Source organism: Scaptodrosophila lebanonensis, unplaced genomic scaffold (genome assembly GCF_003285725.1).
Source record: "Scaptodrosophila lebanonensis strain 11010-0011.00,11010-0021.00 unplaced genomic scaffold, SlebRS2 tig00000061-arrow-pilon, whole genome shotgun sequence".
NCBI lineage: Eukaryota > Metazoa > Arthropoda > Insecta > Diptera > Drosophilidae > Scaptodrosophila > Scaptodrosophila lebanonensis.
In genome coordinates, this window is record NW_022060554.1 from 8,027,476 (window position 1) to 8,042,178 (window position 14,703).

General features: G+C 36.8%; 2 protein-coding genes across 3 annotated transcripts in view; one reads left to right on the top strand and one right to left on the bottom strand.

The window, feature by feature from the left end:
* LOC115624620 overlaps positions 1-1,999 on the bottom strand; it is a 62,067-nt gene extending 60,068 nt beyond the window's left edge. Inside the window, exons 1-2 of one of the 2 annotated variants that reach the window (XM_030519370.1) lie at positions 1,882-1,999; positions 171-504 (exon numbers count right to left, since the gene is read on the bottom strand). The gene's annotated coding sequence lies outside the window, so the exon portion shown is untranslated. Of the gene's footprint in view, positions 1-170; positions 505-1,806 lie in introns of both variants that reach the window. The other variant, XM_030519371.1, reaches the window with a different exon arrangement.
* Positions 2,000-12,526: 10,527 nt separating this feature from the next.
* LOC115624914 (cuticle protein 16.5) lies at positions 12,527-13,253 on the top strand. Its single transcript, XM_030519763.1, has 3 exons — positions 12,527-12,538; positions 12,601-12,957; positions 13,023-13,253. Exons 1-3 carry the CDS (start codon positions 12,527-12,529, stop codon positions 13,251-13,253), a joined length of 600 nt encoding a protein of 199 aa, XP_030375623.1.
* Positions 13,254-14,703: the final 1,450 nt, after the last annotated feature.

The following is a 14,703-nucleotide window of genomic DNA, read 5'->3' on the forward strand; positions in this document are numbered from 1 at the left end:
GTCAATTCAAATGGTTTTTATGCGCTATACCCGAACCATTCAAAACATTGTAATCATTTAATTATAATTTCCTTAGACCGTTCACTAAATTGTCTCTTCGTTAGACATGATACCTCTCTTTAAACAAATAATATACCAAGACATTTGTTAACTTAATTAATTCAACTTACTTTGAAAATGTGCCACGGAGAGCGCAAGTCAAACGGAACCGGAACGGAACTCGAATGGAACGTCGTTAAGTGCCGAAGTCCACGACAAAGTTTGTAATGTTTTGTGTGAAAATCCGTTACAGTCACCAAGTACAAGTAGTTGTTGTTGTAATAACAAATTCGTAAGTCGCTCACGGTTGGTCAACTTTTGCACATTTCGCTTGACGTACTTGTTACTATTATTATTTTTGTTTTTGCAATATTTTGCAATGAGTTATTAATTTAGTTTTTGGTTGCTTTATACAGGGCACATACTATAGAGCTTGTTATTGTTGTTTTTGATCGTGCTAGAATGCTTAATTTTTAAAAATAAAACCGTACGTTAGTGTTGGGCTACATTTTGGCATACTTCTTATAGGATTAAAGTGAATTTAAATGCATTCTTGGGTGCTGTTTTCAAAATTTATCATACTTCTCTGTTATCATTTATTTAGCTTTCATAAATGGAAACAAATCTTATGATTTTCGAACAATATTTCGATTTTTCCTATATTTATAATGTTTTTAATAGTTTATAGAAATAAAAAAAAAAAAAATAATATATACATTGATATTTTTAATTGAAAAAAATAAAATAATCATTAGCATTCATTCTACTTATGCATGCATGTTCGACCATGTACAAATAAATAGTTATCAGATAATATGTTTTCAATGGTTTGTAAAAGAAAGCGTGTTCAAGATCATATTTAATGACTGATATATATATATATATATATATATATATATATATATATATATATATATATATATATATATATATATATATATATATATATATATATATATATATATATATATATATATATTTAATAAAGCTAAAGGGACGTTATAAATGTATGCAACATAGGCAGAGAGCTTGATATTACAAAAACTCAGATAGACTAAAATTTGAACGCATTGTGTATTGATAATAAGCCATAATAAGTATGAGGCATTGCACATTCATTAACATTATAGTATAATTTGCAATTTTCATCAAGTTATGCACAGTTTTGTAAATTTTTTGTTCAACTCTTTGTTATGTATTATTTATGTACTTCACATAAGCAACGCTTAATGTCTTTTTTCAAGTAAGACACACATTTTTTTAGCGTACGGACACTTTTAGAAGTAGTTATAAATAAATGATTGCTTCAGCTGGAAACAAGATTCCGTTGTGACGTTTGCGCCTCGTGTGCACTTTCTTTTATACAGATGTATGTATGTATGTATGTACAAGTACATAATACATGTGTACATACATACATACATACATTGCCACTGCCGCCAAGTGCCGTTAGTTATCAGTGACAATGTCGCGACGACTTTCCGCCAGCGTCGACAAATCAAACTAAAAAATTTACATAAAAAAGAAAACCGCACACTCGGACAGACGCCACAATCTTGGGCAGAAATGCAAACTGCAGCAGATTCAGTATTATTCGTTCGAAACTACTAAGTTGCTCAACAATGTTTTTATTTCATTTATGAGTATTTACGAGCCACCTTTTTGCCTTTGTGTAATACAAGCATACAATTTTTAAGGTGGACACACACACATACACACAAACACAATCAAACACGTGTTATGCTAATTACACTGTTGGCACTTTACTTGGCTGTGGTGTTGTCGTTGTTACGGTCATTTAATTGTTATTTCTTGTATATTGTTTGCCGCACTCGCACTCACACACTCAATAAAAACACTTGTTGAAAATGCGCGCACAAATCGCTCGAAAATTCAAAAGCAAACGAATACAAATACAAATAATTACCGGAGCGCACCAAACGAACACAACCGAATCGGACAAGGTTCGCTGCTGGAATGAATGCTGTTGTCGCAACCAACCAACAGTGGAGCTTGGGGCTCGCACTCAGAGAGAGACAGAGCCAACAAGTATGAGCATCTGACAAAAAGCTGGCTGCGATGGCAATTCGAATTGCTCGCCCGCGAAAAGTTATTAATAAATGTGTGTTGTGTGCATGGGAAGATGGGGAAAGGGGGAAATGGGGAAATGGGGAAGGGGGGGAAGGGAGTAAATTTACTTTCAGCCATCGAATTTGAGGCAAATCCATTTCGTATTTATTTTTGAACTAACTGTCTCAGCTACAGCATTTCAATCGTCTTTGCGTCAATGAAAATGTCAAAGTTGAAGGTCAGTCTGACGTCCACTGCAGCAGCTGCATCCAACTTGTTGCTGCAGGCAGTTGCAGGAAACATTTTAACATATTTAACACATTTGCGACTGATTGTGCTAGTCAGGGAGTAGGTAAGGGTCGTAAATCGATATTGAACCAATTCCAACGAATTCAATTGTGGGCGCTGTAAAGTGCAAAGGTTACCTTACGGACGAATTACGAGTAAATGTAATATACATAAGTCTAATTGTGGCTACTACGGCTTGCTTAAACAAGCACACTCTTGTTCTTACCACCAAGTCCAACCCAATCGACTATCACTAAGCTCCACTTTTATGGAAAATTAATCGCAAGCGTAATGGCAAACGCACAATTTGGCCGCAACGCCGCACATGCAGAGGCTGAGTCTTTGGCTTCATTAAAAGCAGATCTGTAACCACTAATTTGGTGAACAAGCGGCTTAGTGAACAAAATACTGACAGAAATTTGGTCTCGAAATGTGTCAATAAATTAGCTGACTACCACACATAATCAAAGTATGGTGTTACGCCCATACCAAAATATATACGAGTATATATTCACATAAATGTTGTTTTTGTCATAATTAAGAAAATTTGCTGCTATAATGCGGAAGAAATGTAGCGTATTATGACGAATTTTTTGGCTATACCGCAGCCTTTTAGACTGTCTTCACTTTCGCAAAGTATTGTCTATCTATGGGGATTTCCGTTCCCAAGGTACTACAGTTTCCAAAACCAAAACGCATGCGCTCGATTAGAGATTGGACTTTCTGCCTTAGGCGGCGATAGCGGCAGGTTATTTGATACAGCAGCCGCCGATTAGCATGTTAAACAGACGGCTGCTATAATTAAGCGACATAAACTTGGGCATTAGGCGCTAAGCACACGCACACACACACACACACACACACACACACTCTCGCACAAAAGCTCAAACGGCCGGCCAGACAAACGCCTAGTCTTTGGACGGTGCTGGGGACAGGCACAGGGCCGCCTCATAATTTGCATAACTGTTTTGGGCTGCACACACGCACTTGGGTTTGTCTTGCGGCAACTTAACTTGGCCAACACACTGCATTCGCTGCATTTGAAGCAGACACACAGTGGGACGGAAGCACAAATTATCGATCAAAAATCAAAGTACTAGTAAGTAGGAATCAAGCCAACCGTATATCTTAAAGATCAAAAGCTCAACATGAAAAGGCATATAAATTAATTAAATGAAAAAAAGGCATATAAGTACTTAGTATGATCTACTTCTGTTGCAAAAAAAAAAACAATATAAATTATAGCTACTTTAAAATTCATAAAATTTATTATAAATAATATATAAATTGAATGAATTGCATATACTTAGTATGATCTACTACTATTGGAAAAGAAAAAGTAAAAACAAATTGCAGCTACTCTCAAATTCATAAAATTAATTATAAATATGTTGTATTTATATAATTTCTAATGCATAGCCATAAAACAGCAGCTTAAGTTAATTCATATTTTTATGTGGGATTAAGAAATGGTCGAATTTGTGGACGGAAGCACAAATTATCGATCAAAATCCAAAGTAGTTAGGAATAAAACCAATCATATATCCTAAAGATCAAAATGTGGGTACAACATGAAAAGGCATATAAATTAATTAATTGAAAAAATTGCATATAAGTACTTAATACTACTACTTCTGTTGCAAAAAAAAAAACAATATAAATTATAGCTACTTTAAAATTCATAAAATTTATTATAAATAATATATAAATTGAATGAATTGCATATGCTTAGTATGATCTACTACTATTGGAAAAGAAAAAGTAAAAACAAATTGCAGCTACTCTCAAATTCATAAAATTAATTATAAATATGTTGTATTTATATAATTTCTAATGCATAGCCATAAAACAGCAGCTTAAGTTAATTCATATTTTTATGTGGGATTAAGAAATGGTCGAATTTGTGGACGGAAGCACAAATTATCGATCAAAATCCAAAGTAGTTAGGAATAAAACCAATCATATATCCTAAAGATCAAAATGTGGGTACAACATGAAAAGGCATATAAATTAATTAATTGAAAAAATTGCATATAAGTACTTAATACTACTACTTCTGTTGCAAAACAAAAAACAATATAAATTATAGCTACTTTAAAATTCATAAAATTAATTATAAATAATATATAAATTGAATGAATTGCATATGCTTGTATGATCTACTACTATTGGAAAAGAAAAAGTAAAAACAAATTGCAGCTACTCTCAAATTCATAAAATTAATTATAAATATCTTGTAATTATATACATAATTTCTAATGCATAGCCATAAAACAGCAGCTTAAGTTAATTAATATTTTTGAGTGGGATTAATAAATGGTCGAATTTGAAGCACGAGGCAATAATCGTAAACTATTTTGGAAAAACTGAGCCTCCTATTCCACAGTGGCAGACGGCAGCAAATAAAGGTAAGTAGTCACACACACACGCACTCAAAGATTTACAGAGGCATGCACCTGTCTACATATGGGGCCTGGTCTGGAGTTGTGGGGTGGAGGGGGCCGACCCAGAGCCATGGGCTTTCATTTAGTGTGGAGAAAGAGCAAATAACGCGCGCGTCTCTTCGTTCCTCTGTTGTTTTTGTTTTTGTTGTTATTGTTTGGTTTTTTTCAACGAAAACACAAAAGAATTTCCATCAATAATGTCAATAGTACAACAACAACAACAACAACAAGAACAAATACACACACGCGAGCACACCACTCCTTGGACTTCAGGCAGCGTCTCGTCAGCCACGACGAATTATGGCCATTAAAGCTGCTTGGGGTTTTAAGTTATTAGGCAACTTGAATTTCAAACTGCACCTTCACCGGCAAACACACACGCACACTCGCACATACAAATTTATGGAACTTCTGTGATCCGCTTGTTAGCAGCTCCTGTTAGATTTTAAAGTATTATTCAATTAACATTTTTCAAAATCAGGTGTCTAATTAATCAGTTTGTGATTGGCACGAAACGTGTTTATAAAGCATTTTAAGGTCAACGTGCACATACTACTCCCCTTCGCCTACACATACGCCAGCGCCCTACCTACTTGTACACCTCTCTTTTCCAAAGTCAGCTGTAGTCCTTGGCAGACCAGCAAACCAAAAACCACCCTTGAAATTGTTGCTGCTGGTTTGCTGTTGCTTTTGCACTGCACTGTGTCTGTTGCGCATGTGGGTTTGTTATTTGTTCTACGTGATTAACTCCAACGACTTTGATCTAAATTTAAAAAGCTGTGGAAATCATTTACCAGTATTGATTGAGCTTTTGTGGTCGCTATTCTAGTCTCTTAAAGTAAGGCTCCGAAAAAAATAGATTTTTATACCCTACTGCGAAAAGGTAACATGTTATGCCAAGTACGAATGTTCGTTGCACCCAAAAAGAGGTGTGACAACATATCTCACAAATTATATATGGATCTCAGGAAGTATAATAGCTTCCCCTAGAATTTTCAAACTTGATATCAAGGTTCCCCTAGGTTTTACAATGGACAATGGACAGGTTTGTAACTCTTTTCTGATGGCCCACTCGGACCTACCATTCAATTATTGTTTTAGCATTATATATTTCTACATTACTATTTTATATATATAACAAGATTTTGAAAGGGCCTGAAGAAAGAGCTCCGGCTTTCTGACCCAAGTCAAGATTCGCACTGAACTAGTACACCCTTTGCTGTTTGGACGGACGGACGGACGGACGCACGGACATGTCTAGATCGATTTCTTTCGTCATGCTGATCAAAAATATATACACTTTATGGGGTTGGAGATACTTCCTTCTGCATGTTACATCATTTGCACAAACCTAATATATATACCCTAATATACCTACGGGTATAAAGTACAAAAATATGTAATAATGTGCATTAATTTATGTGTGGCGTTCATTTTAATTTTAAATCTATGTACAAAAAAGGTCATACCTGTGCATACATATCTAAACATATTTATAAAAATTGTATTTATTCATATCATATGCTCTTATTCGTTTCTTACAATCGCCAAGTAGAGTGGTGAACGAACTATTGCAGTGTGTTTGGCGCAACGTTTGTCTCATAATCAGTATAGTGTGGTAGAAATCTAAACATGTTGTACAAAATCTTACCATATGGTGGAAGTTTATTATTACACCAAAAAGTATGCAACAGTTATCTACTTAGATTAATTAGCTGAATTTAGTTTCGCTGTTAGCGAATTCATTTCCAAATATGCAATACGTTTATAAACTAATTCAATATTTTTATAATTATTATTAATTATTATTATTTTATTAATTTGTGAAAATATATTACTTAGAAATTGGGTGCTTTGTTAATTTGGTTTTGAAATTGTGGGCCGTAAAGATGATAAGATACTTCTATAATTATATACAACATATAATTAGAGATTCCTGTATCATATATGCAACAAATTGATTGATTTCTTCATCTGCACCAATTTTTTTTTTCACATAAAAACATCTTTTAAGTCGTTTCGTATTATATGATATAGAGGTCTGACATTGTTGGCCCAACATATCATCTGTATCCGTTAACAAGAAGCACCGGTCACAAATGATTTCAATTCGGCACGTCATTATGATCACATGCGTTCTCATAATTAGGCAACTTAATTGTGATTTGTCATTCTTCTATCTAGATTTTACATTCATACCAAAAACAATATACATACCTCTTCGCTTTTTAGTGCAAAACCACATGGCATGTTACAAGTACATTTGCGTGATAGATTTGTCTATATTTGTAAAAGCTCTTCGCTACCATTCCGCTGCCTGCTTTTTAATTATTTCGAGATATATTTGCATTGTACCAAGAGCAAGTCGGTTATGAAGTTTTTGTGGTAATCTTGTGATTTGCAACATTATTGGCCACAGATGGGAGGAAACTCGTAGTATATTGATTTTCCCATTGGATATACATAGCTACTCATGAAAAGACCGAACAAGACGGTTATTTCGTTTACTTGTAATAGACGCATATTTGTAGATCACCCCTCGTACATGTCCTCATACAATGTATTACTTAGTAAAGAGTAACTTACAAGGTAGTTGTGCTTATTGCTGATACCCTAGCCGCTACCTGCACTCACACTCTAAAATGGCCACCTTGTGCCGTACACAGGCAAAGCTTCCGCCACCAGTTTTGAAATGCAGCGTTTTCCAACATTTGCAATTCTAATAGAAATCGCCAAAATATCAATTCAGAAGCCGCCGCTCTTAATTAATTGAAAGCGCCCGAAGTTGCAGACACAAAAATACGTATACGCACCATGGAAAATTTTTTGTCAATGCGCAGTATGCGAAACATTCGCAGACGAATTCTTTAATAGAGAAAAAAAATACAGTCTGAACATTGTGTAATTGAAAACGCGTCGATTCGTATTTGGTCGGAGCTACGGCCGTCAGTTGAGATGACGGTTAATTAGGCGTCGTCGTTGAAACAAATTCTCCAAAAACTTTTTGACGTTTTTCCACTAATTTGGAGCGCGGGCCGCCCGAGCGACCAGTGCTGCTTCCAAATGCGTCGTTTTGTTTACTAAATAAAGCAATTTGGAGCGCAAGCCACTGGTCGAGGCACCTCTTGTAGGTGACCGCAGATACATATACATATATATATTCATATATATGCATGCTATACCACTATAATTTGGCATTAAAGTTTACAACCCTTCTTGACTATTTGGCCGTTTTCACGAATGTCCACAGCATAAATTAAAGCAACATAATGGGGATATTCCAATATTATTTTGTCAAATTGTACATAAATCAGAATTATCAGTCTAGCTATAATTATATTATTGCATCTTTAATATTTTGAATTATTTACGTAATCCCATATTTATTTAAGTTCTACAGCGAAAATTTATATGAATATGTGTACAAGATATAGAAAGCCTTTGTAAGTAAAAGCAATAAAATATTCTATGTTTCTACAATTTTGCACGTATCTCGAACTTTGGTTAAATAAAAATTTAATAAATAAATCAAAGAGCGTACGCATGGTGGGGGACGTTGCCCCCTACACCAATTTGTCAATATGAAGTCGACCACATATTCATTATTACAGCGCATTATTTCGCCCTAAAATGGAACTAAATTGAAAAAAAAACCGTGTACGCCCTTAAATAAATCAACAAATTGTTCAATAAACTAACGTACAAATCATTATAGGTACACATAGTTTCGATTAATATTTTGAGTAAATAGTGGAACTTTCATCAAAAGTTAACAAATAAAAGGTTCAGAAAATTGCGTTACATTTCGATAATTACTATAATTATTTTGAGTTAATTTTCACACTGTTGAAACTAAAAAAATGTGTGTATGTATTGAATAATTTTTTAAATTTATTTAATTATTAAATAATTTAATATTTTAAAAATGAATTTTTTGAATATGTAGGGTTCCCTCTTGTTTCAGTTTTAACTGCTGGGCGACATATTAAAAGAAACACATCAATAGAAAAGAAATACATATTCATTGTTTTACAGAATTTAAAAATTATTAGAAAGACTATTTTTGCTCTTGGTATACTAATTTCCAGACAGGCCTTAGTTTTGGTATCAAATTGTTCAGAAATTGTTTTGCATATGTTTTAGATTTTTGGCATAAATAGCTTAAGGAAGAAGATCTTATTTGTAGTGCTAAGGTTTTTTTTTATAGTGATTACATACGTATACCCACTGATTCATGTTGGATAAATGATCGCCTAGCTTAATTTAAGCTTTAATTAAATTATTAAATCCCCTTACATGCTCAGTACATATGTAAGCCTTATATGTAAGTTCAAGCATTCAAATATGACGAGCTGCTTTTTGTGTTGTAGCTTTCAAACTTGTCCCATTTTCCTCTGGCTGTAGTGCGTGGCGTGAGGCTGCAGCTGCGCAATTGGCTGGAAAATTGCTTTCGGGTTTTCGCACAGGCTCACGACTTTGTCCAAAGCCATTTTTGCGACACTTTACCAATGAGATGACTGCACCTCAGCTCGTTTGTCAGCGCGTTGTAAATTTGGGTCTAACATAAAATCTTTTATTTATAAACTTAATACGTCGCTTTGGAACGCGACACAGGCGCTTCCGCTGACTAAAGGCAGCAAATAGAGGCATGGGCAGTCGATGGTTGCAGTCGGCGGAGATTACAATTGTTCTGTTGACTTAATATTCGTTAATATCTATCACATAAATCACAATGTTGTGGCATGATTTATGCATGGGTTTGATTCACAGGTGTCTCTGTCTTCGCACACTTGAGGCTCAAGGGGCACTTATCGACTTGGCATTCGTTTGTGTTAAGTATGAGGCATGGGATTTCTTAAGTCTGAGTGCGGAACGATCTTAACCCACATGCAGTTAGCTTCAATTTAGTATTATTGTTATGAGATCAACATATTATTAGTTTCAAATATACCAGTTTTTACATACAAGTATGTATGTACATAGAATCTAAAATTTGTTTTTCTTAAGTTCGGCTTTCCCTTCTTGAGATGTAATGTTAATTATTTATAGCTCACAGGTTTATCTTGAGGATAAAGAAAAATAATATCAAAAATATATATATCCAGACTTGAAGACTAGTAATGATACCAAAAAGTTGCTTAAAACAAAATGAGCTTTCTTTTATGTCATTCTACTGTATAATACCATACTAAGGATGCAGTAATACCCAGTTAGGAAAACCAGGTGCCATAAGGCTCAATCAGTCTTCCCCCTACTCTCACGAAAGTAATTGAAAGACTCTTCATGTTCAGACTCAGCGAATGAGTAAACTTGCGAAACGTATTGCCTGACCACCAATTCGGGTTCGGGAAAGGACATGGAGCCATCGAAAAAATTCGCAGGGTAGTACAGCATATTCTGAAGGATTTCAACGTCCAAAATTATTCCAACGGTGTCTTCGTAGACGTTCAACAAACTTTCGATACAGGCATATAGGGCTTCTAGCTAAAGTGAAGAGAAAATATTCCGTTCCCTACTATCTCTCCCTACTATCTCTCCTGTTTTTATCCAAAATATGGCACACGGTATCTCAGTCGCATGCAACCACAGCATGAGATCACAAGGGTACTGGGCTTACTCTTCTTTTCATTATACACATTTGACGTTCCAACACCAGGAAAGGACACAACAGCTACAGCTCAAGACAAAACGCTACTGACTTCATTCACTGACGATATCTGCTTTTTCTTTCTTTGGACGGACTCCAAGAATTCCAAGAGATGGAATATTCTCCTAAGTCCCGCAAAGAGCAACAAGACATGCAGAGCTATGGAATAATGATAAAGTGCTCCAAATGGACAATGAGGTTAAACATATAGGGATATATTTATAAGCATCGATTACTAAGTGCAGGCACAAAATGTATAAATATGCCAATCTGAAGGTACAGTATCTAAATCTGGGAAATGACTGCGACCGCAAACGGGTGTAGAGCTTCGTAAACGCATCGAAACGGCTGGCCAGGTAGTTTACTGATTTCTTGACTTAAAAATGTTATGATCGATTTTGTAAATAAAAATAAGCGCCAAAGAAACCAGACTCGATATTCAGGGTTTTCTTAATTAGAGAAAATTATTGAAGCAATATAATTTTCCAAAATTCTTTGATTTGAATGAAATCATATCCGAGCAGCAATGATTATATTTTTTCAGAAACATATATATGGAGCCATCAATCAGGAAACCTAATACATATGTGTGTATACTTCTAACAACTCATTAATACTCCACTGATTAACTCAAAGCAAACTAATAATATATTTTATTTAAATATACCATGTATGTATGTTTTCTAAACTAATTGCATTGTGTAACATTCCAATAGCTCTGGATTACTCTCCCAAATCAAATGTTAGTTCCATTTGTGCTGCAGTTCAATACATTTGTCCATGAACAGGTTAAGGAATAGCCCCAAAGTTCCACAAGTTGCCAACATGAATACTACTATATGTAGAGAGACACATGTAAGTTGTAAGTGTCGTGCACAAATTGTAAGCAGGCGGCGTGGCCGGTCGCGGCCTGCCAGAATTGTAAAATCACTGAATTCACAGAAACAAAACCATGAAAAATGAGCTATGCATTTAAACAATCATTTTTCGCGCGATCGAGCAAAAGGCGTCCATTTAAGGCCAAATATGGCAAAATGCGGCACGCCGAGGCATTTCGCACGGCCTGCAAAAATATGAAGTGTTTTTGGGGCTTTTGAGTGCGATTGGCAATTTCGATTGTTTTTTCGATTGGCAATTATGCAATTGGCGACGAGCCGTTACAAAAACGCGCCTAAATCGCGCTAAATTTTCAGCGTTTTTGAGAGACGCCTCACACTGGACCGCAAAACAAACAATTATACGGCATTCTATGTATACAACTAATTAAGTTGTTAGTTGGAAATGCGCGCCGAGGTTAGCGGCTGCTCCGTTTTGGTCAAAAGGCATGCAAAAAATGTGCATTTGAATTTAACTTAATTAACGCAGGCATTGCTTTCTAATTAAACAAATCAATATGCCCCATGACTGCTGTGTGATGTCCCCAATGAGCTCCACTTGACCACACCCCCCCCCCCCTGCCGCACTATACACCTCGCCAATTCCTTACTTCTGATGCGAGCGGTCAGTTTTGGGGCCTATGTTGATGATGTGGCACTAACGCGAGCCAGATGCACCAATGCGCCAACGAAAACCATTGACGGCAAGTGGTCTGCCTTGCCACGTCCACGTTGCGTCATTGCCGTGCCTGAGACAGACTTGCAGGCAGGCAGGCAGGCAGGCAGCCAGCCAGTGAGCGAGTGAGCGCGCCACAAGCAACAAGAATCGCCATCAATCGACGACTGTTTCACAGATACAGATACAGTAAACGCTGCCGCTGCCGCTACCGCAGCCTCTGAAGCCACAGATACAGATACAGATAGTTCACAAATTGGTGATGTTGGCCAGCTTTGCTGTCCACTCCGCGCATTCGGAGTCGCGTAAACGTTTAGATCGAAATCACTTGGCCATCTGTCCCACTGTCCAGCATTTGCGGCGTTTGAAGCGCTTTATGGCCGCTCAGTCGCTATAAAAGCGACCCAATGCACGCATTTTATTTGCAGTTGTATTCCTCATCTAGTTGATCTAGCGCACGCACCGCAAACTCAAATTTCAGATCGAAATGAAACTACTGGTGAGTGCGATTCACCTTTGCCACATTGAGCATCCTTTAAAGGCTGAATCTACTTCACCCAGATCCTTAGCACTCTGCTGGCCATCGCCAGTGCCGCACCTGGTTTGCTGGATTATGGACTCGGCCACACAGCGCCCGCTATCAGCTATGGCCATGCTGAGCCTGCTATCACCTACGCAGCTGCTGCTCCAGTGATCAAGTCCATTGCCGCACCGGCCATTAGCTATGCGCAGCCTACGCTTGTCAAGTCCTATGCCGCGCCTGCCATCAGCTACTCCGCTCCCGTGCTCAAGTCCTATGCTGCTCCTGCCATCAGCTATGCCGCACCTGTGCTAAAATCATATGCCGCTCCAGTGGCTGTAGCTGCTCCCGTTGTCAAGGCAGTAGCTCCGGCTACAAGCTATTCCCATTTCAGCTCGGTGAACACAAGACGAGAACGGCGTCGTAGGAGTTTGTAGCTAATGAATTCTTCTCCTCTGTCCAGGTTATTTCACATGCTACGCCCATCGTGAAGTCCTATGCCGCACCAGCCATCAGCTACGCAGCGCCTACCGTTCTAAAGTCCTATGCTGCTCCCTCTATAAGCTATGCATCACCCACCGTCGTCAAGTCCTATGCTGCTCCATCCATCAGCTATGCTTCTCCAGTTCTCAAATCAATTGCCGCGCCTGCGCTCACCTTAGGAGGCTACGATGACCATTTAGGTTATCACTAAGCAATGAATGACTGGGATGACTTTGACGGCAAAGGAGTGGTTAAAAAAAGGGAGAGGAGAAGTGGCGAGGAGGGTTATAAAGGAGAAAAGCTGTGAGTGAAGTGGAGGGACAGCCGCACGTTTCCAAAAGTATTTCCATGCGTACTGCATTCTATCCATATAGTACATCTATTTATTTAAGGCTCAAGCAAATAAAGAAAAAGTATTTTTTTCCAATTTCACCGCCTCTTACTCGAATGTCCCAACTCTAGCCAAGGTTGCTCCTAAATATCTCACATAACCGAAATCGGACACAACCATTTACTACTCAAGCTCCTACTTACATATGTATGTTAACAGATCGTTAACTTGAGAAGCATTAGGTAATACTTTCTGTGGGTCATAAGAGAGAGAGAGAAAGAAAGATGTAAGTCACAGGATTGATGACCTTTAAAATCGAGTGGTGTAAAAGTTAACAATATTGAACTCTAAGATAGAAACTTCCTCGAAACAGGAATTGTATATTCTAATCGGATTCTTTTAATTAATTCTTAGAAAGCATTAAAAGCTTTTTGATTTACAACAAAGGAAAAAAATAAATGTATAAAATATTTTCCGGCGTGGTCGGGGAGGATTTATTAGCCAGCTCAGCAAACGGTGCTCAAGCGCGTTTTAAAGAGTGAAGGGAGACAGCAGATTATTATAAATAAGGCATAACACATTAAGCGTGATTATTATAAATGAAGAATAATGGATGGTCAGCATGGAGGGTGCGTCATACCAGTTTTAACCTCGAAGAGAAAAAAGAAGGAATTTGTTCTGAACCGACTCAATCCGATCCAGATGTAAGGTGCAAATGCTAAGCTACTCGTAAACACCGTACTGCATGTAGTTCAGATCACCTTGCATTCAAATATTGTGCAGAGGGTCACTATAAAATTAAATAGGCTTCAATTCATCGGCAACCATGAGTATATACTCTTACACATATCGATCAGTATGACAAGACAAATCGATATAGCCATGCCCGCCTGTCCGTCTGTAAGATCGCAAGAATCTCAAAGTATAAGAGCTGAATTAACCAAACTTGGATATACCAATTATATTTAATTATTTAAGAATCACGTAATATATACATAGGAGTATGCGCCAATGTTTCAAAGCATGGACACACACAAGCTACTTGTATGAATAATATTTTCATTATTTTACACACACTATATATATTACATTAAAGAGTTTTATATATTCAACATAAGTTGCGCACTTTTTTTAAGTGGAGGAAAATAATGTATTATTATACTTTACTGAATAGTCATAAGTTTACCGTATAGATAACTATATTATATTCTGTAATAGAAAAGATATGATTGGACAAAAGTTTTGTTTTATGAAATGTATGCCAAATTGTATATTGGGATTGTTATTGTTATACCCGATGGTGATGCATCACTTGCAAATACGGGAATAA